The following is a 27,513-nucleotide window of genomic DNA, read 5'->3' on the forward strand; positions in this document are numbered from 1 at the left end:
AGGGGGGAGAGAGAAACCTGTAGACTTGCATCACTGCTCATGAAGCTTCCTGACTGTAGATCAGGAGCAGGGGCTGGAACCTGGGTCCTTGCACATAGTTATATTTGTGCTCAGCTGGGTGCTTAGTTTTCAATCTTCAAGGACCCAGGTTCAAGCCCCTAGTCCCCACCTGCAGGAGGAAAGCTTTTCGAGCAGTGAAGCAGTACTGCAAGTGTGTGTGTCTTCCTCTCTATCACCCCTTCCCTCTTAATTTCTTTTTTTTTTTTTTTGTAATTTTTAAAAAATTTATTTATCTTCCCTTTTGTTGCTCTTGTTGTCTTTTTATTGTTGTTGTAGTTGATGTAGTCGTTGCTGGATAGGACAGAGAGAAATGGAGAGAGGAGGGGAAGACAGAGAGGAGGAGAGAAAGACAGACACCTGCAGATCTGCTTCACCGCCTGTGAAGCGACTCCCCTGCAGGTGGGGAGCCGGGGGCTCGAACCCGGATCCTCATGCTGGTCCTTGCGCTTAGCACCACCTGCGCTTAACCTGCTGCGCTACAGCCCGACTCCCCCCTCTTAATTTCTGTCTGTCTAATAACTATTAAAAGAGGGAGGCTGGGGAGATATAATAGATACATGAAAGTGCACATAGTAGAAGCAAGGAAGGTGGATATTGAATTCTATGGGAGGGAGACAGACAGAAACCCTCTCTAACTAACATGCTTTGAGAGAGAAGCCTCTAAATAGAGTTGAGGGCAAAAGTTAGATTTTTCCTTACAGATTTCAAGTGGTAATCTGCAGGGGGCTGGGCAGTAGTGAAACTGGTAAAGTGAACGAGTTGCCATTTGTGAGGTCCTTGGTTCAAGTCCCCAGGCCCCATTTGCTGGGGAAGAGTAGAATGATTCACTGGTGTTGGAGCAGGTTGCAGGCGTCTGTCCCCGCTCTTCCCTTATTCCTCTGTTTCTGTCATCATTGTAAAAAGAGGTAATCTGCAAGGACGGGGTAGCTAATGTATTACTTATTTCTTCTTATTCCAGAATTGTATCCTGTCTTTGTAAATTGGAGAAATCGGTGACACTGCCAATATTCTTTTGAGGTTGTGTCTGGAATTTGGTGCAAGTCGAATCATTGTTCAAATAAGGTAAATACATTGTGATAAAAGGAACTAACAGTAACTACTCTGACATAAAACTAGTCTAAGTTAAGTATTAATTGTTTATCTAGAATATTTCTTAATGGGAGTTCCAGATTCTGATTAAGCAATGTTGTTTTTGAGTTTACCAAACAGAAGCAACACAATAAAGTAGCTTTGCTGTCCTGTGATCCTATTCCTAGTGTTCATGAAGCTTCCCATGATTACCATGCACGGTGCTCTCATGTGATGCAAGGGGCGTGATAAAAACTGGGAGCATCATATGGGAGGAAGCTTTGCAAAAGGTAGAGCAGTGCTTTTGTCTCACCATCTCTCTCTATGTCCTTACCCCCAGCTCCCAGCAGTTGGAGAAAAGGAAACAAAGCAAAAAACGCACTGGAGTGATGGTCTAGCATGTATTCATTCAAAGCCCCAGTAAAATTCTCTGGATAATACAAAATAATAAAAAATTGTGGGAGTCAGGCAGTAGCACAGTGGGTTAAGCACAGGTGGCGCAAGGCGCAAGGACCGGTGGAAGGATCCCGGTTCAAGCCCCTGGCTCCCCACCTGCAGGGGAGTCGCTTCACAAGCGGTGAAGCAGGTCTGCAGGTGTCTGTCTTTCTCTTTCCCTCCTCTCTCCATTTCTCTCTGTCCTATCCAACAACAAAGACATCAATAACAACAATAACTACAGCAATAAAACAAGGGCAACAAAAAGGGAAAATGGATAAATAAGTATAAAAAATTAAAGAAAAATTATTAGGCTAGGAAAATGGTTTAAGACTTTCCAGCACCTCATTCACCAGATTGGTGCTCTGGCTTTCTCTCTTCTCTCTGCCTTTTGTGAAACTTACTTTTTCATATGTTACAAGCAGTAAATAAATCTTTAAAAAGTGTCACAGTTAGCTAATTAGGTTTTTTAAAAGGTTTCCCATAATGGAGACTAGAGTCACGCTTAGGTACTGCCTGTTGCCCTAGGGTCCTCGAAGAGTAACTGCTAACTGTATTCACTAAGGTCCTCACGGCATAGTCAGTCACCAAGCTGGTGACATGCATTTTTTTTATTTAGGTTGACATATACTGAAAATTAGGTCCACAAATAATAGATGGTGCACATTCTTAGTAGACTGACCACGGTTTGTGTAGAAGACCTTTTTTATGAGGTCACCTAGGTTAACACTGGGAAAGTTGGTTTTGTTACTTAAAGAGGAATCAGAGCGTGGTCCGGGGGGTGGCAAAGTGGCTAAGGCATTGGATTCTCAACCATCAGGTCCCAAGTTCAACCTCCAGCGGCACATACCTGAGTGATGTCTGCTTCTTTCGTTCTCTCCTCCTACCTTTCTCATAAATAAATCAGTTCTTAAAGAGAACTTAATTATCTTTCCAGCCAGAAAACAGCTATTAGGAAAGACTGTTGAGAATTTGTCTTACAAACAGGTCCATTTTTAGAATAAGTAAACTAAAATAGATATTCTCAGTAAAGGAAGTTGATAGAAGGACTCGAATAAAAAGTACACTAGCGCACTGGTTAAAAAAAAAAGTGGGGCCAGGTGGCAGTGCACCTAGTTGAGTGCACGTATTACAATGCGCAAGGACCCAGGTTCAAGCCCCTGGTCCCCACCAGCAGGAGGAAAGCTTTGCGAGTGGTGAAGTAGTGCTACAGGTGTCTCTCTTTCTCTCTCCCTCTCTATCGCCATATTGATTTCTGTCTGTTTCTATCCAATAAATAAATTTAATTAAAAAAAAAGTGCAAGGACCGGTGTAAGGATCTCAGTTTGAGTCTCCGGCTCCCCACCTACAGGGGAGTCGCTTCATAAGCAGTGAAGCAGGTCTGCAGGTGTCTTATCTTTCTCTCCCCCTCTGTCTTCCCCTCCTCTCTCCATTTCTCTCTGTCCTATCTAACAACGATGACATCAACAACAAGTACAACAACAATAAAAAATAAATTAAAAAATATCAGTGTCAAATATTTCCCAAAACACCACAAACAGTTGAAGTGAGCTTAAAATTTTTCAGTGACTTGTGGACTTCCAAGAGCTAGGAGCTTTCGCTTTTGGGGGGCACTAGTCAAAAGTGTATGTATTTTTTTTGTTTTGTTTCTGTTAATTTATTAGGAAACGTAGGCCCCTTATAGCTAGGCAGTTGATTTAAAAAAATATATTATTGCCATCAGGGTTATCACTGGATCTTGGTGCCAGCAGTGCTCCCAGTGGCCATCTTTCCCCATTTCTTTCTTCCTTCTTTCTTTCCTCCTTTCTATTTTTATTTGATGAGAGAAATTGGGGGAAAGAGGGAGAGAAAAAAACACCGGCAGACCTGCTTCACTACTCATGAAGCACCCCCCCATACATAGTTTTTTTTTTTTAGTTTATTTTCCCTTTTATTGCCGTTGTTGTTTTTCATTGTTGTTGTAGTTATTGTTGTTGTTATTGATGTTGTCGTTGTTAGGTAGGACAGTGAGAAATGGAGAGAGGAGGGGAAGAGAAAGATAAGACACCTGTAGACCTGCTTCACCGCTTTTGAAGCCCCCTGCAGGTGGGGAGCCAGGGGCTCAAACTGGGATCCTTATGCCAGTCCTTGAGCTTTGCACCACATGCCCTTAACCCACTGTGCTACTGCCCAACTCCCCATACATAGTTTTTGTGTTTTCTCCCCTTTCATAGTAACTTTTTTTCTTAAATATTTTATTTATTTATGAGAAAGATAAGTAGTAATTTTTTTAAAGCTGTTGAGAAGTACTCACTTTCCAAGAAAAACAAGTGGGTGAAACAGCCCACTGTGGGAATGTTTTGGACTACTCATGTCCTGTAATTAAAGGTAGATTAAGGTTGCACTGTGGAATTTACTTTTAATTTATTTGGAGTTACAGTTATTTGCTGGCAAACGATTGACCTTTTTATTTTTATTTATTTTTAAAATTTATTTCTTTATTTGGGAATTAATGTTTTACATTCAACAGTAAATACAATAGTTTGTACATGCATAACATTCCCCAGTTTTCCATTTAACAATATAACCCCCACTGTGTCATTTATCGTCCTTCATGGACCTGTATTCTCCCCACCCACCCACCCCAGAGTCTTTTACTTTGGTGCAGTACGCCAATTCCATTTCAGGTTCTACTTGTGTTTTCGTTTCTGATCTTGTTTTTCAACTTCTGCCTGAGAGTGAGATCATCCCATATTCATCCTTCTGTTTCTGACTTATTTCACTCAACATGATTTTTTCAAGGTCCATCCAAGATCGGCTGAAAACGGTGAAGTCACCATTTTTTACAGCTGAGTAGTATTCCATTGTGTATATATACCACAACTTGCTCAGCCACTCATCTGTTGTTGGACACCTGGGTTGCTTCCAGGTTTTGGCTATTACAAATTGTGCTGCTAAGAACATATGTGTACACAGATCTTTTTGGATGGATGTGTTGGGTTCCTTAGGATATATCCCCAGGAGAGGAATTGCAGGGTCATAGGGTAGGTCCATTTCTAGCCTTCTGAGAGTTCTCCAGACTGTTCTCCTCAGAGGTTGGACCAATTTACATTAGTAATGGTGATAGTGGGCAGCCCTGTCTAGTACCTGATCTGAGTGGAAATGCTTCCAGTTTTTCACCATTGAGTATGATGTTGGCTGTAGGTTTGCTATATATAGACTGCACTATCTTCAGGAATTTTCCATCTATTCCCATTTTTTGTAGTGTTTTGATCATAAAGGGATGTTGTATTTTGTCAAAGGCTTTCTCTGCATCTATTGATATGACCATGTGGTTTTTGGTCTTGCTTTTGTTGATGTGGTGGATCACATGGATTGATTTACGTATATTAAATCAACCTTGCATGCCTGGGATAAACCCCACTTGGTCATGATGAACAATCTTTTTGATATACTGCTGTATCCGGTTGGCTAGAATTTTGTTCAATATTTTCGCATCTATGTTCATCAGAGATATTGGTCTGTAGTTTTCTTTTTTGGTTGTGTCCTTGTCTGCTTTTGGTATCAGGGTGATGTTGGCTTCATAGAAGCTGGCAGGGAGTATTCCAGTGTCTTCAATCTTCTGGAAGACTTTTAAAAGTAGAGGTATTAGTTCTTTGAAAGCTTTGTAGAATTCATTTGTAAAACCATCTGGTCCAGGACTTTTATTTTTGGGAAGATTTTTGATAACTGTTTTCAATTTCATTAGCTGTGATGGGCCTGTTCATGTTATCCACTTCCTCTTGACTTAGTTTTGGAAGTTGGTAGGTATCTAGGAAATCGTCCATTTCTTCCAGGTTCTCTAGCTTGGTGGCATATAGTTGTTCATAGAAGCCTCGCATGATATGTTGAATTTCTGCAGTGTCTGTTGTGATATCTCCTCTTTCATTTACTATCCGATTTATTTGGGTGTTCTCCCTTTTTAACTACACATTTTTAAAGCAGATAATACCAGAGTCCTCTGTTCAGTATTTCAAGTTGAAGAATTTTCTTCGTACTGGTAGTCTGGGAGGTGGTGCAGTGAGTGGATAAAGTATTGGACTCTCAGCTTTAGGTTCTGAGTTTAATCCCTGGCAGCTCATGTACCAACTGATGTCTGGTTCTTTCTTTCTTCCTTCCATTCTCTCTCTCTCTCTCTCTCATTAATAAATAAAAATAAGGGTAGTTGGATACTGCAGTGGGATAAGCACACGTGGCACAAAGTGCAAGGACCGGCATAAGGATCCCAGTTTGAGCCCCCCGACTCCCCACCTGCAGGGGAGTTGCTTCACAAGTGGTGAAGCAGGTCTGCAGGTGTCTGTCTCTCCCCCTTTCCTCTCCTCCCATTTCTCTCTCTGTCCTGTCCAACAGCAACGACATCAGTAACAACAATAATAACTACAACAACAAGGGCAACAAAAGAGGGGAAAATATTTAAAATATGTATGTATATATTGGACTCATAAGATGAGGTCCCAAATTCTACCCTCAGCATTGGGTATTTCAGAATAATGAGCAGTGGATTCGGAGCCCCGAGGATAACCCTAGAGGGAAAGAAAAAAAAAAACCAAGAAATTCAGGGGCAGAGTTAGGTAGTGTAATGGTTAAGTAAAGAGACTCATGCCCGAGTCTCCAAATTCCCAGGTTCAGTCCCCCCACAACCACCATCACCATAAACCAGATCTGAGCTCTAGTAAAAAAAAAAAAGAAAAGGGAGATGGGCGGTAGTGCAGCGGGTTAAGCACACGTGGTGCGAAATGCAAGGACCTGCGTAAGGATCCCGGTTCTAGCCCCCGGCTCCCCACCTGCAGGGGAGTCGCTTTACAGGTGGTGAAGCAGGTCTGCAGGTGTCTTATTTTTCTCTCCCTCCTCTGCCTTCCCTCCTCTCTCGATTTCTCTCTGTCATATCTAATAATGATGACAACAACAACAATAAGAATAACTACAACAATAAAACAAGGGCAACAAAGGGAATAAATAAATAATTATTAAAAAAAAAACAATGAGGGAGTCGGGTGGTAGTGCAGCAGGTTACGTGCAGGTGGCGCAAAGCACAAGGACCAGTGTAAGGATCCCAGTTCAAGCCCCCGGCTCCCCATCTTCAGGGGAGTCGCTTCACAGGTGGTGAAGCAGGTCTGCAGGTGTCTTTCTCTCCCCCTCTCTGTCTTCCCCTCCTCTCTCCATTTCTCTCTGTCCTATTCAGTAACAACATCAATAACCACAACAATGTTAAACAACAAGGGCAACAAAAATGGAAAATAAATACTTAAAGTTTTTTAGGGAGTCGGGCGGTAGCGCAGCGGGTTAAGCGCAGGTGGCGCAAAGCACAAGGACCGGCATAAGGATCCCGGTTCAAACCCCGGCTCCCCACCTGCAGGGGAGTCGCTTCACAGGCGGTGAAGCAGGTCTGCAGGTGTCTGTCTTTCTCTCCTCTCTGTCTTCCCCTCCTCTCTCCATTTCTCTCTGTCCTATCCAACAACGACAACAACAATAATAACTACAACAATAAAACAAGGGCAACAAAAGGGAATAAATAAATAAAATAAATATTTAAAAAAATAATAAAAAAAAGTTTTTTAAAAAGTCATACTTAAAAAAAAATTTTTTTTTTTTCAGAGATGCAGAGAGACACAAAAACACCAGAGCACTGCTCAGCTCTGGCTTATGGTGGTGCAGGGGATTGAACCTGGGACTTAGGAGCCTCAGGCATGAGAGTCTGTTTGCATAATCATTATGCTGTCACCCCCGCCCACAAGTCGTACTTTTAAAAAAAATCAAAAAGAAAATAAAAATTTAGGAATAGCAGTGGAGAGACAGCATAATGGTTATGCTAAAGATTTTTTTTTGCCTACGGGGTTATTGCTGACGTGAATCCACTGCTCCTGGAGGCTGTTTTTCCCATTTTGTTGCCCTTGTTGTAGTTGTTATTATTGTCATGCTGTTGGATAGCACAGAGAAATCGAGAGAAGAGGGGAAGACACAGACAGGGAAAGATAGACAGATAGAAAGATAGACAGACAGAAAGAAAGAAAGCAGGCCTGCTTCATATGCACTTAATCTGCTGCGCTACCGCAAAATACTTATGTCTGAGGCTCTGAAGTCCCAGGTTCTATCCCCAGTTTCACAGTAAGTCAGAGTTGATAGTGCTCCAGTATCTCTGTACTCATTAAATAAAAAGAAATTGGGGGGGCGGCTGGGTGGTAGCTCTTTCTATCCCCCTCAGCAGCAATGACAACAATAACAACAACAAAAAAAGAAAAAGAAAAAAATGGCCTCCATGAACAGTGAATTCGTAGTACAGGCACCCAGCCTCAGCAGTAACCCTGGAGGCAAAATAAATAAGTAAAATAAGAAAAGAAGTTCAATATTAAAAGAAAGAAATTTCGGAAGTAGTAGATGTGGTATTGTGACTCGTGTGGTATTTAGCAGCTTAATTATAACATTTATAGAAGTGTTAGATTTGATTTTATTTATATTTAGATGAAATGAAAATTTTTGTCGTAATGAAAATTAGCATCTTAATTTTCCAATCTGGAAGTTTTAAGAGTTTTCCCTTTTTTATTTATTTTCTCTTTTGTCACCATTGTTGCTGGGTTTTTTTTATTGTTATAGTTATTGTTGTTGTTGATGTCATCATTGTTGGTTAGGACAGAGAAAAATGGAGAGAGGGGGAGAGAAAGATAGACAGACACCTGCAGACCTGCTTCACTGCTTGTGAAGCAACTCAACTCCCCTGCAGGTGGGAGCTGGGGGTTCAAACCAGGATCCTCATGCCGGTCCTTGCGCTTTGCGCCACATGCGCTTAACCCGCTTTTAAGTCTGATGTTGTTCACCTATTGTGTAAGTGATCTAAAAGGATTTTTATTTCTGGCTCACGCTAAACTTGAATATTGGACAGAGATGTTACTTGGCAAACAAAGATATCTTTAAATTTGAAACATAAGAAAGCCCCTTGTCAGCAAGAATGAACCCAAAGAATTTTGAAATGTGCTGAATGACAAATCAGAAAAACAGAATGTATTTTCACAAAATAAAGCTTTTGAGCTGAGATTTGAATAACAAAATGTGAGCAGTAAGGGGAGAGTGAAATATTTGATCATTGTTATTTTTCCATTACAGTCCAGGAATAATAACTAGATTTATTGGGCTTAACTGAATCACTAGCCTGTGGTTCAGTAAAATGGAATTGTGATAGAATAAATCCTAAATTTTGACCTGTTTGGCTATTCACTACAAATAGTTTTGTCATCTTTGATGATCCTGGAAGACACATGATATAATAGTTCAGATGTCTCTTTTGAAAGACACCCAGAGTTCTGGTATAGGAGAGTATAAAGGGGAAATAATTGAATTAACATGATAGTGGTGTGAAGAAGGCCTCACACATAGATGTCATGTATTTCACCATCAAGCAACCTCTGTCCCATTTTTGGTGTTTTTTATTTATTTATTTATTTTGGCTAGAGACAGAGGGGAGAGGGGGACCTAGAATTGGGAGAGAGACAGACACTTGCAGCCCTGATTCACCACTCATGACGCTTCCCCATACAGGTGGGGATCAGGGACTTGAACCTGGGTCCTTGCACACTGTAATATATACATTTAACCAACTGTGCCACTGCCTTCCCTCCCTTCCCCTTTTTATCTTTAAACTATTTTCATCTGGATTTTTTTTTTTTTTAAGGTTTTATTAACACAGAGAATTGGAGCTTCACTCTGGTACATGAGATGCTTGGGACTGGACTCAGGATCTTATGTTTCCAGCTCACTGCCCTACTCACACAACCTCCTGGAGCCATGTTTTGTTTGTTTTTAGTTTCCAGAGAAATTTAAGTTTGCAAAATAACTCATTTGATTTTTTTTTTATTGCATTAGGTGTAACTGAAAACCTTTTCAGAGATGTCAAAAACAAACAAATCCAAGTCTGGATCTCGCTCCTCTCGTTCAAGATCTGCATCAAGATCTCGTTCTCGTTCATTTTCTAAGTCTCGATCTCGAAGTCGATCTGTCTCTCGTTCAAGGAAGCGCAGGCTGAGGTAAGGAGGTGTGAGATACCATTGCATTGGTTAGTGTGGGTCTTTAAAGATTTTGCGGTTATTAAAGTCTTTCTCTGAGTGTCAAATAGAGTGGGGACTGGCTCAAGGTGGAGGGTTGGGAGAGAAGGTGACAGGTCTCTTCAAATGCTGCGAATTCAAATCAACATTAATTACCATACTGTTTGCCTAATTCCTTTTCTCTTCTACCAGCACATACTGGTTTTCATCCACTTTGAAAGAAAGCATTTAATTTTGAGCTGCTTCCTTCAAATCTCTTCACCTGATTATTTTTCATGAGACTTGGACCAAAGTTTATTTGATCATCAGCAAAGAAAGGATAGCTAAGAGGATTAATAGTATGATCAACATTGCAAGGAAAAGAAGTCTTATACCACTAAAACCTTTAAAACCTTATCAGGAATCATTTGTATATATACATCATGTGCTAATTTCTAACAAGCTGCATCTATTTGGTAAAATATATCTTAAACTATCTAGAATTATTGTTGTAGACATCACTTTGTCTTCCTAAATGTGCAAATAATTCTCAGTTTATTGCCAATGTTCTTTAATTCAGTCAGTTTTCACACCTTTAGGTGGATTTCCCTATAACAATTATGTCTTGGAATAGGATGCCAAACCTCCCGTGTCTTTCTTCTTTTGATGTGTTGTGAGTTGGGTTTTTCATTCTTTACAACTGCTTTCATTTTTCTCTTGTGAGTAGATAAGAACCTTTCAGTAAATACAAGTTTCTGTGTGTAAGTTAGGGAAATGTTGATGTTTAAATACCAAAGGGGGATCTTTGCACAATTTTCTTTTTGTCAGAATTGCATTAGGCAAGAAATTTCTCAGTTTTGCCACTTGAAAACCCTTACTTTTTATTCAGATGTATATCTAGAATCCTTTTCCTAAGTGAATTGATAACCAATTTAAAGTAAACCTCAGGGGCTATAGAGATAGTTTACGAGGTAGGGCACTTGTATCTATGACACCACATTGGGAGGTACTGTGGCAATAGAGGACATTCTGGTGCTGTGATCTCTCTGTCTCTCATATGTCTGAATGAGAAAGTGACCCAGAGTGGTAAAATAGTACATGCATGAGGCCTTGCTTCCACAATAAGAGAAAGTAAATCTCTGGAAAAGTAGTAAATTTTATTTTTGATGATTTCCACTTCCATATAGTACTAATAAAAGGTTTATTTAACAAGTGGTGGGACACCCCTCACCCCTCAATAAAGACAAGTTAATTTTTAAAAATAAGATCTGTGAGAAGCCTGTCTGCAAATTGACTTCATACACATTATAGTTATACACAAGTATTGATGACTTTTACGTAATGTAGAATAGGAAATTGTAAAATTTGTCTCCTTGTCAAATAAACACTGTGTGTATTAAGGTAACATTACACTGTGAAGGTAATCAGTTCCTTTCCCATGGACTTTGGACATGCATTTTCATACTAAACTTGGGTAAGCCCTGGACTAAAGTCTTGTCTGTAGCCCAATTATGTCAGAGTCTGTATGTAAAATTCTATCACAGCTTCTTATCGCCTCAGAAAAGAAGAAAAACCCAGAAATACATTTACCTCAAAAGTTTCTACCAAGGCCACTTGAGACTGAGCAAAGACTCTCAGTAACTTCTGCCATGTGCCCAGTGTCTTGATTTGATTCAGTTAAAAGCTTTTAGCTCATTTGATTCAGAAAGGTAACATTTTAAAAGCTTAATCTAGTCAATACAACTTAAAGTAACTGCTTTAAAAGCAAGAGGCTGGGGGCTGAGTGATAACACAGCAGGCAAAGCGCAAGGACCAGTGTAAGGATCCTGTTTCGAGCCTCTGGCTCCCCACCTGCAGCAGGGTCGCTTCACAGGTGGTGAAGCAGGTCTGCAGGTGTCTTTCTTTCTCCCTGTCTGTCTTCCCGTCCTCTCTCGATTTCTCTCTGTCCTATCCAACAACAATGACAACAGTAAACAGCAGGGGCAACAAAATGAAAAAATATATTGCCTCCAGGAGCAGTGCGTTTGTAGTGCAGGCATTGGGCCCCAGTGTTAATCCTGGAGAAAAAGAGGCTGTACAATCAAAATTCAGGCACACAGACCAAGCTAAATAATGTTAAGTATTTAAGTACTTGAATTCTGAGCAGATCTGTCTAATTAAATCTCTTATTTTACAAATCATTTGGTGAGGTCAGAAACTTGGCAGATGAAGGGAAATATCTTGGACAGGTATGTGCTGAGGTGGAGCTAGAGTTATTTAAACCTAAGAGGTTGTTATTAGATGAAATTTCTCTATTAGGAAACATTTTTATGATGCTAGTCTGATTTCTGTTTTTAGAAACAGATAAAGTTGCCATTGAATGTTCAGTTTTTATTTCTGGCTTATCTGTTTCATAATTTTGCTTTTTCTTTTCCCTCTCCTACAAGGATACTATACTATCCAGAGAGTTTGGGAAACCATGCCTTTAAAACAACTTAATTGCTGGTTCTACAGAATTGGAGAAAATTGATTGTTTGTTTGTATTTCACAGACTGTATTCTTCTAAGAGACTTCTCATAAATAACTTCATTTGCAATCTGCAGAGACTCATGTTCCTGCATCTGTGCAGTGACTGCGTGTTTTGGATGCAGTATGCCACAGGGCCTCACTAGTAATTGGTGACAGAAGCAGCAGTAGCCTCTGAGGATGGGAATATGAATTAACCTCCCCCTTAGTATGGTGGTGCATCACCTCCCTCGAGTATAGACATTAAATTGAATTACATTCAGTTTCATAGCCTGCATCTGCCTCTCTCTCCTTTTCTATATTGTTACTGTTTTCGAATGAATGAAAAGTGAGGAAGGTAAGTTTTTTTTTTTATTGTACTTTAATAAGCAGCACTACCAGTAGCCTTTGTTCTTGAAGTAGAAAAAGAAACTGAGTACTGTGGGTAGTAAATAATAGAGAGCCAATTCCACTTTATGTTTTTTTATTATTGTTAACTGTATTTTACTTAATGAAATTTTGTTTGATTTTTAAAAAGACAGTCACATTTGCTAAATGGAGTTATTTATTAACTATGTTTAGCTATTTAGAAGTACTGATTAATGTTAATGATATAAAACAAAGCTAACAGAGAAATGGTAGCCAAGAACCTTAGGAGATCGTTATCTGATGAACAGTTTGATTTTTTTTTTTTTTTTAATGAAAACAAAAGCTTCCTTACATTGAGTTACCTGACATTCATGAACAGTCATTTTTACAAACTTTAGTTCTTATTGAATTTTTGTCATTTTGGGGGAACATAGCTTTATTAAGCTAGAGTACTGTTGGGTTATTGGGAAAGTCATGACATGTTTTTCTCTGCAAAAGTACGTCACAACTTTTCTGACAACACAGTATATTGCTAAATGAACATTATGACACTAGGCTTTAGGTTGACTTGAAAGATGGTGAGACTTGTTAAAAGAGTTTCTTTGCCAACCTCCTGTGTCTTGTGGTCAGGTAGTGCCCTCTGGTGGCACCTAGGCAAGGTCCTGTAGCTCTGCCACAGAAACGACTATTTCCAAAATCCAGTAAAAGGCATTGTTTTATTCTTTGAACAGATATATTTTCCAAGTCCCTGTTGAACTATTATTGATTTATGCTTGTAATGATTTTTTAAAAATATATATATAGTTCACTCATTAGTGAATTTAAGAAGTCAACCTGCAAAGAGGTTGATAGAATGGTGTTAATGTAGTTTAGAGGCCAGAGGACATAGTTACATGTATGGAAACCACAACTTGTAGTTCTTCCGCACTTCTAGTGACCCATGTCCTTGTGAAATTCTAAGCAGTACTTTTAAAATTGCATGGCTTTTGTTTAGTTTACTCCATTAAGAACATTTTAATATTATTTTGCTTACTGTAGAAATACATTGCCTTTTAATGTAGCATTTGTGGTCTCTACCCTTTCCTGGAAAACAAAACTAAAAATAAATGATACAGGAAAAAAAAAATGATACAAGAGAACAGACATTTCACAATGTTACCTTTTTATTGACTTTTTTTTTCCTTGAAAAAAAAGCTGTGTAGGAAATTTTAAATGCCTTCTCCCACCCCCATCCCCTCTTTCTCAGTTCCAGGTCTCGTTCCAGATCATATTCTCCAGCTCATAATAGAGAGAGAAATCACCCAAGAGTGTATCAAAATCGGGATTTCCGAGGTCACAACAGAGGCTATAGAAGGCCATATTATTTTCGTGGGCGTAACAGAGGCTTTTATCCATGGGGCCAGTATAACCGAGGAGGCTATGGAAACTACCGCTCAAATTGGCAGAATTACCGGCAAGCATACAGTCCTCGTCGGGGTCGTTCCAGATCACGGTCCCCAAAGAGAAGGTCACCTTCACCGAGGTCCAGGAGCCATTCCAGAAACTCCGATAAGTCTTCCTCTGACAGGTCGAGGCGCTCTTCATCCTCTCGTTCCTCCTCCAACCACAGCCGAGTGGAATCTTCTAAGCGCAAGTCTGCAAAGGAAAAGAAGTCCTCTTCCAAAGATAGCCGGCCATCTCAGTCTGCCGGTGATAACCAGGGAGATGACACCAAGGAGCAGACATTCTCTGGAAGTTCCTCTCAAGATACAAAAGCATCTGAGAGTTCAAAGCCATGGCCAGATGCCACCACTTACAGTGCAGGTTCTGCATCACGGGCCTCGGGAGTTTCTGAGCTGAGTCCCCGGGAGAGAAGCCCTGCTCTTAAAAGCCCCCTCCAGTCTGTGGTGGTAAGGCGGCGGTCACCACGTCCTAGTCCTGTGCCAAAACCTAGCCCTCCGCTTTCCAGCACTTCCCAAATGAGCTCAACTCTGCAGAGTGGTTCTGGGTACCAGGCTGGGACACACCAAGGTCAGTTTGACCATGGCTCTGGGTCATTAAGTCCATCCAAAAAGAGCCCTGTGGGTAAGAGTCCACCAACTACTGGCTCCGCATATGGCTCATCTCAGAAGGATGACAGTGCTGCTTCTGGAGGAGCGGCCTATACTAAGAGGCAAGTATCTTGTTTCCCTTACCTCACCAGTTAGTAGTTTAACTGTAATATGATCTAAGAGCTCTGATTAATGGTAGTCCCCTTTTCCTGAACTTTTCATCAGCAAACTTTAAAAAGCATCACCCTAGGAAACCTTTAGCTTAACTCTAGTTTTCCCACCTTCCTGAATTTGTATTGCAGCATAAAGTTTGTTTAGACTACTCTGCAGTGATGTTTTCACATTTAAAATTTGCCTTGGATTCTACCAATATAAGCCAGACAACAGTAGAAATTTGTGGGTCAGCTATCACAAAAAATATGGTCTTTGCCAAAGTGAATGACTATTGGAGCAATTAAATCCTCTCTGACCCATCATCTACTGTGATTGATCTGCATCAGCCCATCATGTGAAGAACTGCACCCTCGTACACTCACAATCTCCAGCTGAGGAGACTGGGCAGAATGAGAAAGGAAAGTCCGAGGCTTAGTCCAGGAAAGCCTTGTTTTAAAATCACAAGGTGGGTGTGTGTCCCATAGAAGCCAACCAGGCTGCTTGTTAGGAGAGGACATGCCAGTGCTTTCGTCTTTCTATCCTGGGGGACATGGTGAGTTGGAACCTGAATCTTTGTTTGTGTGGTTGTTGGTTTTTAGTGGGATGACAGAGATGTAGGGAAATTATATGAGGACCAATATGTTAGGGAGGAATTTACCTGGCAAATGGTTTCCTCTTTTTTTCCCCCCATCTTTCTTGTTTTACTAGCACGTCATCTATGATGATGCTCTGCTAACTTTTAATTCTTTTCTGCCATGTTGATGCAACTATAACTTGATTAGACTTCACCACTAATGGTACAAATGAAATATTCAGAATCTGTACTTGGCAGCTTCCAGTCTTCTGTAAGCCTACATTAAAATGTAAGTTTTGCCTGGGAGATGGCATAGAGGATAAAGCACTAGATTCTCAAGCATGAGGCCCCAAGTTTGATCCCCAGCACCACGTGTGCCAGATAATAAATGCTCTGGTTCTCTCATATTAGTAAATAAGTTACTATTTAAAGTTTGGTTTTTTTTGTGGTCCAGGAAGCAGTGCAATGGATAAAGCACTGGACTCTCAAGCATGAGCTCAATTCCTGGCAGGCAGCACATATACCAGAGTGATGTCTGGTTCTTTTCTCTCCACCTATCTTCTTCATAAATTAATAAAACCTTTAAAAAAATAAAACAGTAAAGTTTTTTTTTTTAATGTAAGTTGTTCCTTAGCAGGACTGCAATTTCGTTATAAAACTTACACAAGGTTGACTTTCTCATAAGAAAGAATAATATGATTTTTGCCCACTCTCCCAATTAACATTCATTTTGTTTTTATTTGTATTTGCAGTATATTTCATATTTAGATCTTCTAGGTGACTTGAAGCAAAGTTGAAGTCTCTTTTTGAGACTTGTATTTTCCAAATGTGAGTTGTATAAAAGCAAAACAGTCCAAGGTTGAACATTCTTTGTTAACTTTGCTGAAAAGAGATTTTAAGTGACTGAAGGTTGGATAAGACTTTTTTTTTTCTTAGACCATTTACAGGTAAGTAGGTTTTTGTTCTTTAGTATCCTAAGAATTATCTCTGCTGGTTCCTTTTTGGTTGCTTTTATAAGCCAGTGTTTTGACAATGTGTTTTTCTCTTTAATTCCATCTGTGAAGGGCAGTATTTCCAAAATGAATGGAAAGTAACCAAGTAGAAAAAAAATTTTTTTTTTGGTAACACTAGAACCCACTAGACATACTTGTTCATAGAATCAAAAGCCCAAGACCATATTGTGCTGTTTTAGATCAGGTTGTTTAAGAAGCCTCTTGGTTGTGTCTCCCTTGTGTCTTTATAACCAGGTATTTAGAAGAGCAGAAGACAGAGAACGGAAAAGATAAGGAGCAAAAACAAACAAATACTGATAAAGAGAAAACAAAAGAGAAAGGGAGCTTCTCTGACATTGGCTTGGGTGATGCAAAAATGAAGTCTGATCTGTTTGCTCCCAAAAGTGATACTGAGAAGCCTTTTCGGGGTAGCCAGTCTCCTAAAAGGTATAAGCTCCGAGATGACTTTGAGAAGAAGATGACTGATTTCCACAAAGATGAGATGGATGATCAAGATAAAGACAAAGCTAAGGGAAGGAAGGAATCCGAATTTGACGATGAACCCAAATTTATGTCAAAAGTCATATCAGGTGCAAACAAAACCCAAGAGGAGGAAAAGTCAGGCAAATGGGAAGGCATGGTGTATGCACCTACTGGGAAGGAAAAGCAAAGGAAAACAGAGGAGCTGGAGGAGGAGTCTTTCTCAGAGAGATCCAAGAAGGAGGACCGAGGAGGGTCTAAGAGATCCGAAAGTGGGCATAGGGGGTTTGTGCCTGAAAAGAATTTCCGAGTGACTGCTTACAAAGCAGTGCAGGAAAAAAGCTCATCGCCTCCCCCCAGAAAAACCTCTGAAAGTCGAGAAAAGCTGTCAGCCAAAGGAGACTTTTCCACAGGGAAGTCTTCCTTTTCTATTATTCGAGAAGCCCAGGTCAATGTTCGAATGGACTCTTTTGATGAGGACCTTGCAAGGTGAGATAAAGCCCTGTTTCCTATATGGGGGTTAGTGACCTAAGTGGTGTTAATGAGCATTTAGTATCACAAGGGTTTTTGAAATACCTTTTCAGTCTTCATTGCTGAGTCAGGCCCCTCTGCTTTTCTCTTATCCTCTTTCCATGATACCACAGGCATGTCCCTTACAACAATGAGCTGTTTTTTGTTTGTTTTTAATCTGTGGGACCTTCTAAGATCTATTTCTTTCTTTTTTCTTTATTTACTGGATAGTGACAGAGAAATTGAAAGGGGAAGGGTTGATAGAGAGGAAGAGAGACATGTGCAGACCTGCTTCACCACTCATGAAGCTTTCCCTCTGCAGGTGGGGACGGGAGCTTGAACCTGGGTCCTTGTATGCACTGTATTGTGTGTGCTCAACCAGGTGCACCACCGCCTGGCCCCCTAAGATGTTCCATTTCTTAATTCTTTTTTTTAATTTATTTATTCCCTTTTGTTGCCCTTGTTTTATTGTTGTTGTTGTTGTCGTCGTTGTTGGATAGGACAGAGAGAAATGGAGAGAGGAGGGGAAGACAGAGAGGAGGAGAGAAAGATAGACACCTGCAGACCTGCTTCACCACCTGTGAAGCGACTCCCCTGCAGGTGGGGATTCTTAATTCTTAATACAGTTCTCTGTAATCAAATAATGTAGCAGTTTTAGAGATGGGGGTCAGACATTTAGGAAAGAGTTATTGGTGCTAAGATGAACCGTTTTGCTTGAGGGTTTTTTTGTTTGTGTTTTTCTTTTCCCAGAGCACTGCTCAGCTCTGGTTCGTGGTGGTGCAAGGGATTGAACCTGGGACTGGAGCCTCAGGCATGAGAGTCTCTTTGCATACTATTATGCTATCTACCCTTGCCCTTTTGCTTGGTGTTGAAACAGTACAGCCCAAACTAGTTTTTAGAAACAGTTGTCTCTTAAGACTGAAAATTATGGTGGCTATCCTAGGAGGTGGGACACAACTGGTGGCAGGGATGGTGTGGAACTATATAATACCTTTGCCCCCCACTTGCAAAAAAAGGTTTTCCCTTTGCAGGTGGGATCTGGGGACTCAAACCTGGGTTCTTGAGTGATATGATGCGCACCCAAGCAGGCATGCCACCACCTGGCCCCAGGTTTAAATTTTCTTAACTTTCTGTATTTATTACATCTCTTCTCCCCCCCCCCCCCCCTTATTTTTAAGACCCAGTGGCTTATTGGCTCAGGAACGCAAGCTATCCCGGGACCTTGTTCATAGCAACAAGAAGGAACAGGAATTTCGTTCCATTTTCCAGCATATACAATCAGCTCAGTCTCAGAGGAGCCCCTCAGAACTTTTTGCCCAGCATATTGTGACCATTGTTCACCATGTCAAAGGTAAGTCCAGACCCTGCAACCTGCTTCAGGCTCCCTTTCCATATTTCCCTCTATGATAAGCAGAATCTGAATGAATGAGTGAAATAAGGAAGCCTTTGGGGGCTCTTTATCTCATTACCTTGAAGCTAGTGAACTGGCTTAAAGGAAATTCCCTCCAGAGAGAAGTTTGCATTTATTTAACTATGAAGCTGAACACTTTGAAGTGTTTGTGGCCTGTGATCATGGGAATATCATGAGAATAAATAAAGTCTTTCACAGGTTTAAAATGCTTGTAGGGACTAGGTGGTGGCACACCAAGGAGAGTGCACATGTTATGCATGAGCACGAAGTTCAAGCTCCTCACCCATATCTCCCCCCCCCCCCCCCGCCCTCTCAATCTCTCACCCTCTAACAGAGAGAGTGGAAGGAAGGGAGGGAAGACGAAAATGGCTACTGGGAGTAGTGGAGTTCTGTAGGCACAGAGCTTCAGCAGTAACCCTGGTATAGATAAGTAAATAAATAAAATGCTTGGGAAATGGAAAAGGCATCCCTGTAATATTGTCTAGAGGTAGAAACCTCTTCCAGATCTTAGGATGTAGATTTTTAGACTCATTCTGTCATCTCCTGGACAAATGGAGGTGAGATTTCAGAACTTAGGAAAAAAAATACTTAGACTCAGCAGGAGTTGGTGCTATGATAGAAATGGAAATAAACTCCTGGTTTCTCGCTTTTCATTATTTTTTAAAAATTATTACCGTGGAAATCCAGTGCCTGGCCTTAGGTTCTATCTGAGCAAACCGTTTTTCTTTCTTCACTGTGTTTATTAGATTAATTTGACTACTTTATTGCATTTGCGGGCTTGTGCAAAAATATTGACTAGTGTTTGATTTTGCATCCCTATAGAGCATCACTTTGGGTCCTCAGGTATGACATTGCATGAACGCTTTACTAAGTACCTAAAGAGAGGAACCGAGCAGGAGGCGGCTAAAAACAAGAAAAGTCCAGAGATACACAGGTGAGGACCTCAGCTTTCCACTAGAATTTTTAATTAAAAGCTGTTTATCAGGTAATAAACTCATTTGGGTTTTCTATGTTTTATTGCCATGTAAGGTGCGTTAGCAGCAGAATTGGGGCTTCCAAACTCTAGAATAGCAGTGGGTATTTGTGGCTGTGAGTGGACAAGATAAGACAGGTTTCTGACTTTGAACCTGAGAAAAGCATCTGGAGCGAGTGAGTGTGTGTGTGTGTTGATGAACCCTTGTATTAGGAACTGGCAAATGATAATCTGTGAGCTTTCTATAGATAGAAGGAATGTTAAATGTTTTTAATCAGCAAAATTTAAGAAAAATTAAAGTCTAGTCTATTTGGCTATGGCGTGCGTGTATATCCATATCACTGGGGTTCTGTGTCAGCACTACAGATCCACTGCTCCTGGCAGCCGTCTTTTTTCTATTATTGTTGTTGGATAGGACAAAGAAAAATTGAGAGAGAAAGGGAAGACAGGGAGAGAAAGATAAAGACACCTGCAGACCTGTTTCACCACTTCACGCAGGTGGGGAGCCTGAGGCTCGAACTGGGAACCTTGTGCTGGTCCTTGCCCTTTGCACTATATGTGCTTAACAGGGTGCACTATTGCCTAACCCCTTGACCAGTACTGTATCCACACAGTTTGGAATATTAAATATTTTTTGTGTGTGTTTTCAATTTTAGGAGAATAGACATTTCCCCCAGTACATTCAGAAAACATGGTTTGACTCATGAAGAAATGAAAAGTCCCCGGGATCCTGGCTATAAGGTGAATTGTTGCTTTGATCAGTAACTCCAAGAAGATGAGTACGTTGGGCATGAACTTGACAGAAATGTGTTTGTTTAAATTACTCTCTACTTAAGTTTGTGTTTTTCTTTTAAGGATGGGCAATAATTCTAAAAATGAACTACAAAGGGTTAATTTTTATTAAATGTATCAACAACCTTTGTGAAGTGGTTAGAATATGGTAAAATGATCCCAAAGTCTATTGAGGTGAGCTTGAGAAAAAAAAAGAGAGGAGTTTTGGAACAAGTGCCCATGATGAGAGAAGAAACTTTTTGTGATATTTTTCTGCTTGTAAGTATTACCAAATTATATACATGCACTATTTCAAACCATGATTTCAAAAAGACATGCATGTCAGAGGAGAGTGAAATAGCTGTATCTTAACTTAGTAGACTGCTTTAAATCAGCTAGTCCAGTATTTTTCCCTAACTGTACCATATCTGTCATCTGTTGGTTACTGTTGTTTTAAAGCTAAGCATTATCTCGATAGCCCAGCTGCATTTGCCATGATGTATGCATAAACCATTGTTAGAAAGGTAAAGCTTGTATGTAGTCTTTTACCATGAAATAGCAGGGGTTTTTTTTTTTTATCACATTTGATTGACCTTCATCCCGCGCCTTCAACTTTTTTTAACAAATTTGTCTTGTTTCCTACATGTGACGAGAGGTACTCTTGCACAGTCTCTTTTTTTCTCCCACCCCTCTTTTTCACTAGACATATGAAACCCAAGGTTTTAAGATGTCAGAAAAGAACTCCTCTGTGCCTCACAAAGATAACTCATTAGAGATGTTGTCTGCACTGTCTAAAGGAGCAGTTGTCTGTATTTCTTTCTTTTTAACTTGTTTATTATTATTACATTTGGTGCTTACATCGAATATACCATTTCTGGCTTTTTTTTTTTTTTTTTTTTTGCTAGAGACAGAAAATGAGAAGGCGGGCCAGGTGGTAGCATACCTGGTTGAGTGCACATGTTACAATGCACAAGGACCTCAGTTTGAGCCCCTGGTCCCCGCATACAGGAGGAAAGCTTCATGAGTGGTGAAGCAGGGCTGCAGATGTGTGTCATCCTCTTCCCTCTTGATTCTGGCTGTCTCTAACCAGTAAATAAAGATAAATTTTAAAAAAGAGGAAGACATATCTACAGTGCCTCACTGCTCTTGAAGTGTCCCTCCTGCAGGTGAGAACTGGAGGCTTTGAACTTGGGTCTTTGCACATGGCATTGTATTCACACTGCCAGTATATGGTAATCCAGCCTCTTTCCTTTTCTTTTTTGTCTTTTGAGATTGCAGAAGCCCCATTTCCTCTCTCAAAAAAGTATGTGGTTAAATTAAACCTATCACTACTCTGCTGATTAAAACTAAACTCACAAAAGTGCCCCATAATGTCTTAAGTGAAAAGCTAATACAAAATTAACTTGATTTCTTCCTCTTTTGGAAGTATTACCATAATAAGGCTTATAGTGTTTAAAATCCCTAAAGATGCCTTGTACCTATGCTCACAGTGAGGTTCCCAAGAATGATCGAAAGCCCTTGTCATGGTGGCTTGGGTGGAAGACTATTGCTGCTACTTAAACTGTATCTGCAACATATCTGCCTAATAGCTAAGCTTCCTCTCTCTGTATCTCTCTCCCTCTCTCTTTCTTTATTTTATTTTAATAAAGCACTGCTCAACCCTGACTTAAGATGGTACTGGAGATTAAACCTGGGACCTCAAAGCTTCAGGCACAAAATTTTTTTTTTACATGACCATTTATTTACTTATTAAGTTTTTTTACCAAAGCACTGCACAGTTCTGGTTTATAGTGATGCTGGGGGGGTTGAACTTGGGACCTTCGGTGTCTCAGGCATAAATGGCTCTTTGCATAACCATTGTGCTGTCTCCCCAGCCCTTGCATGACCATTATGTATCTCCCCAATTTCCTCCCTCCCCCCCATCTCTGTCTCTAGTGAATTTTAATCTGGTAATGCCACTTTAGGAATTCTCTACTATGGTGTTTTATATTCCCTCTTCAGAGAAAATCTTCAGTATGATTGAGCATTTTGGAAGTGTACGTTAAGTCTCTTGTTGGACTCATTTGTTACTCAGTTCTGAGTAGAGGATAAACCCAGTGTCACTGCTGCAGCATAGGTAGGGGAAATATAACGAGCATTTTCACTCCGGTAGCTGAATCCTGAGCCACTGAGACCAATTACCTGCCCAAGCTGATTTTGGCTTTCTCAATTTCTAGGTTAGCCAAGAGTCATGACTGAGCTGCAAAGCAGATAAAGCAACGTAACATTTTAGACTGTCATCATCATTTAGAGAACTTGTTTGTACTCTGTGAGGGAATCCTCATATAGTAACTTCATTGGGACATCCTGTACCCCTCCCAGTCCTGGGTGAGATGTTTCAATTCTCAGTGCTTCCTCTGCACCACTCCACTGGAATAGAAAAACCAGTCTTGTGGAGTGGTTGCATTGGCAGCCCTGATAACCAGAAATCTCAAGTTTGATTTCTCTTGGCAGGCTGAGGGAAAATACAAAGATGATCCTGTTGACCTTCGTCTTGATATTGAACGGCGTAAAAAACATAAAGAGAGAGATCTTAAACGAGGCAAATCAAGAGAATCAGTAGATTCCCGAGACTCAAGCCATTCAAGGGAAAGATCCACTGAGAAAATGGAGAAAACTCATAAAGGATCAAAGAAACAGAAGTAAGTAAGCCTCTGTGTGACTTTATTCAGACTTCTAAGTGGATTCTCTTGTCTGCCTGCTTTAGGCTATATACCAGATCTTCCAAGTTAGAAAAAAATGGAGTTAAAATGATAGTGACTTACACATTTTATTTATGCCATGCAATTGTCAAGTAAGATTCTTAGTTAGAATGTAGAAATTTTGCATCAAAGTGTGGTTTCACATTGACAGAAGGATTCCTAGACATCTGTAGTTAGTTGCTGTATAGGGAATGAGTGAAGAATCATTTAGACTTTTAAAAATTTTATTTATTATTATGAGAAAGACAGGAGAGAGAGAAAGAACCATACATCACCCTGGTACATGTGCTGCAAGGGATCGAACTCAGGACCTCATGATTGAGAGTCCAGTGCTTTATCCATTGCACCACCTCCCAGAACACTAGAATTTTTTAGCATGTTTTTTTTCCCTCTCATTACTTCATAGAGAAGTTATATTTTAGAAATGACTACAAGTCATCAAATAATAATGTTTTGTCAGTCGGGGTGGAACTAGATAGGACAAGTTTGTTGATCTTAAGTGCCTTTTAAACTAGTTTCGAAGGTACTTCCATGAGAGGTGTTCCAAACATGCTCTAAACAAAGGTGGCATTGTTCAGCTTCATAGAACAGGTTCCTGTTGTTTTCTATTTGTCCCTTTGAAAGTTCCAAGGTATTTCAGCTATGTCTCATTGAATGTAGCATGGTTAAAGCCCCATACCTTCCTATAAGACTTCTTCTGTTGTGTCTGTCTGAACTTAAGCTGGGGAGTATTTGCATATGTATTTTTTTAATATTAATTTTATTTATTCCCTTTTATTGCTCTTGTTGTTTTATTGTTGTAGTTTTCATTGTTGTCATTGTTGTTGGATAGGACAGAGAGAAATGGAGAGAGGAGGGGAAGACAGAGAGGGGGAGAGAAAGACAGACACCTGTAGACCTGCTTCACCGCCTGTGAAGGGACCCGCCTGCAGGTGGGGAGCCGGGGGCTTGAACCTGGATCCTGATGCCGGTCCTTGAGCTTAGCGCCACCTGCGCTTAACCCGCTGTGCTACAGCCCGACTCCCTGCATATGTATTTTCTAATAAGAGTCCTTTAATATAAATTGGCATGTTGGTATGGTAACCATTTTGCCCGTGTGAAAGACAAATTGAAATAATTTGTTTAAAATCACATAAGGATTGGGGGCCAGGTGGTGGTGCACCTGGTTGAGCGCACACATTACAGTGCGCAAGGACCCAGGTTCAAGCCCCCCGTCCCTACCTGCAGGGGGAAAGCTTCACGAGTGGTGAAGCAGGGCTGCAGGTGTCTCTCTATCTCCCTCTCCCCTCTCAATTTCTCTCTTACTATCCAGTAAATAAATAAAACTAAAAAAGAAAAAATTTTTTTTTAAAAATCACATAAGGATTTGCTGACATGAAAACTCAGATCTTGTGTTGTACTTTCTCTTTTCACTATTATTTAAACATTAGGAACCCCAGTAATTTTCAGGCCTGCCCACAGATAAAGGCTCTGATAATCTCCAACTGAGTACAGAAATGTTCGTATAGTAGTCCTCAACACTGCTGTGGTGGAAAGGAAGCAGCTCTTTGATTTAATGACTGATTCTTTCACCTGGGACACATACTGTGACTTACTATGTACCTTGAGCAGGTTTCTTGCAACCCTTGTATTTCATTTAGATGGGGGGGGTACTTGGGCCATCGAAATAGGGGTTTTATTAGATAAAATATTTTTTAGATAGTGACAGATATTGAGGGGAAAGGGTAGACAGACACCTACAACACTGCTTCACTCATAAAGCTTTCCCCTGTAGATGGAGACTGGGGGCTTGAACATGGGTCCTATTCTAAGTACCTTGTTTATTGATATTTACTCTTTAGTAAATATATACTTGGGTCATCAAAATATAACTTGGATAATCTGTTTTTTGCCATGTGTACCACCCATGTTCACATCTAGGCCCCTGCTACATTGAAATAAGCTTCAGTGCTGTGCTCTTTCATTCTCTGCTCTCTGCTTGCTTCTATCTTTAAAAAGTCACTTTTTTGTTTGTTATATATTTATTTATTTATTTATTTTCCCTTTTGTTGCCCTTGTTTTTTGTTGTTGCAGTTATTACTAGTGTTATTGATGTCACTGATAGGACAGAAAGAAATGGAGAGAGATGAGGAAGACAGAGAGGAGGAGAGATAGACACACCTGCAGACCTGCTCCACTGCCAGTGAAGCGACTCCCCTAAAGGTGGGGAGCCAAGGGCTTGAGCCAGGATCCTGATGCTAGTCCTTGCACTCACGCCATGTGTGCTTAACCCACTGTACTACCACCTGACTCCAAAGGTCACTGTTTTATATGTAGCGTACTACAGTTTACAGGAACACCTTTGTATAACAGCAGAATGAGTCTCCCAAGTTCACACATTTAATAAGAGGCAGTGTCAGCTCAAGTCTGAGATCTTCGGGGGTCTTTTAATTTTAAAGTAAGAAAAAAGTTATAGAAAAGCCAGAGTGGTGGTCCAGGAGGTGGCGCAGTGGATAAAGCATTGGACTCTTAAGCATGAGGTTCTGAGTTCAATTCCTGATAGCACGTGTACCAGAGTGATGTCTGGTTGTTTCTCTCTCCTCCTATCTTTCTTATTAACAAACAAATAAATAAAATATTTAAAAAAGGAAAGCCAAAGTGCTGCTAAGCTTTGGCATATGGTGGTACTGCATACTGAACCTAGAACTTCAAGCTTGCAAACCCTGTGCTTTTTAATCATACACTAAGCTATCTTCTTAGCCCTGTAGTGGTGATCTTTAGGAGTTTCATGCACCTGTGACAATGATTTAAATTCCTTGTCTTTTGGTGAGTAGGTGCTAGAAAGGACCTACTCACCAGTAAGGGAGGTCTGGGAGGTGGCTTAATGGGAAAAGTGTTGGGGTAAAGGGTGGGGGGCCCCACGTTTGATCCCTGCCATTGCATGTGCCAGATTGACACTCTGGTTCTTTTTCTCTCTTCCTCTCTCGTTAATAAAAAGTAAAGTAGGGAGTTGGGCTGTAGCGCAGCGGGTTAAGCACACATGGCGCAAAGCGCAGGGACTGCATAAAGATCCCAGTTCGAGCCCCGGCTCCCCACCTGCAAGGGGAGTCGCTTCACAGGTGGTGAAGCAGGTCTGCAGGTGACTATCTTTCTCTCCCCCTCTCTGTCTTCCCCTCCTCTCTCCATTTTTCTTTGTTTTATCCAACAACGACAACAACAATAATAACTACAACAATAAAAAAAACAAGGGCAACAAAAGGGAATAAATAAATAATATTTTTTAAAAAAAGAAATTTAAAAAAAAGTAAAGTAAATCTCAACCAAGAGGAGTGGACTTAGAATTTTCAGGTAGTTGAGTTTAACAAAAGTTGGAGAGCTGGGTGGTGGTGCACCTGGTTGAGTGCACATGTTACAATATGCAAAGACCCCAGGTTCAAGTCCCCAGTCCCCACCTGCAGGGGGAAAGCTTTTTTGAGTGGTGAAGCAGTTTTACAGGTGTCTCTCTGTCTCTCTCCCTTTATCTATCCCCCCCTCAATTTCTGGCTGTCTCTAATAAATTAAAGATAATAAAAATTTTAAAAGTAACTATAAAAAACACAAATGTTGGCAGAGCACTTTAATCTGGGAGATGACTGAGGAAAGAAAGGATATCAATAGGTTTTGGACATTTGGCATACTTCTTCCTGTTAGTCCTCCTATCCCCCAGATCCTGGCTTTTCTGCCACTGTAGAGGCAGCTAGCGACCTCCTTTGCCACACACCAGGGCAGACACCGACCTCAAGTCATAAACAGTGACTCATCTTATTAAGCCAATTTGCCCTGGTGTGTAATTTCCCCAGATGAAGGGAAGAGAGGGAAATAGCTGGGAAGAGGTCTTCCAGAGCTTGTGCTTAATAACACAATTTGTTTGAGCTCAGTGGGAGGTGGTTTTAGAGTAGTGGTATAATTAGAGCTTAGGTTTAAATCCAAGTTCTCACTTGTGTCATCTAAATCTCTTTCTTTTAATTTTATTGTACTTATTAGATAGTGACAGAGAAATTGAGAGGGAAAGAGTAAACAGACCTACCTGAAACACTGCTTTGCCACTTGTAAAGTTTTTCCTTGCAGGTGAGGACTGGGGGGCTTGAACACGGGTCCTATCACAAGTACCTTCTTTATTGATATTCACTCCTTAAATTATCCCCATAGTAGTTTTTTTTGTTTGTTTGGCTCTAGGGTTATCACTGGGGCTTGGTGCCTGCACTACGAATCCACTGCTCCTAGAGGCTATTACCCCCGCCCCCATTTTAGTTGCTCTTATTGCCGTTATTATTGGGTAGGACATAGAGAAATTGAGAGAGGAGAGAAAGACACTTGCAGACCTGCTTCACTACTTGTGAAGTTGACCCCACACACACACACAGGTGGGGAGCCGAGGGCTTGAACAGGGATCCTTATGCCGGTCCTTGGGCTT

The 27,513-nt window shown here is 40.6% G+C and overlaps 1 protein-coding gene across 3 annotated transcripts in view; it reads left to right on the plus strand.

Annotated features, from left to right (window-relative positions):
• THRAP3 (thyroid hormone receptor associated protein 3) overlaps positions 1–27,513 on the plus strand; it is a 50,856-nt gene that overhangs the window by 17,504 nt on the left and 5,839 nt on the right. For 2 of the 3 annotated variants that reach the window (XM_007538761.3, XM_060205872.1), the window contains exons 2-9: positions 1,019–1,122; positions 9,436–9,596; positions 13,693–14,598; positions 16,451–17,164; positions 18,364–18,536; positions 19,419–19,530; positions 20,226–20,310; positions 22,834–23,021. In XM_007538761.3, coding sequence (XP_007538823.1) covers positions 9,460–9,596; positions 13,693–14,598; positions 16,451–17,164; positions 18,364–18,536; positions 19,419–19,530; positions 20,226–20,310; positions 22,834–23,021 — 2,315 coding nt within the window. In that variant the 5' untranslated portion in view covers positions 1,019–1,122; positions 9,436–9,459. The remainder of the gene's footprint in view (positions 1–1,018; positions 1,123–9,435; positions 9,597–13,692; positions 14,599–16,450; positions 17,165–18,363; positions 18,537–19,418; positions 19,531–20,225; positions 20,311–22,833; positions 23,022–27,513) is intronic. The other variant, XM_060205873.1, reaches the window with a different exon arrangement.

This window comes from Erinaceus europaeus, chromosome 13 (assembly GCF_950295315.1).
Source record: "Erinaceus europaeus chromosome 13, mEriEur2.1, whole genome shotgun sequence".
Taxonomy (NCBI): domain Eukaryota; kingdom Metazoa; phylum Chordata; class Mammalia; order Eulipotyphla; family Erinaceidae; genus Erinaceus; species Erinaceus europaeus.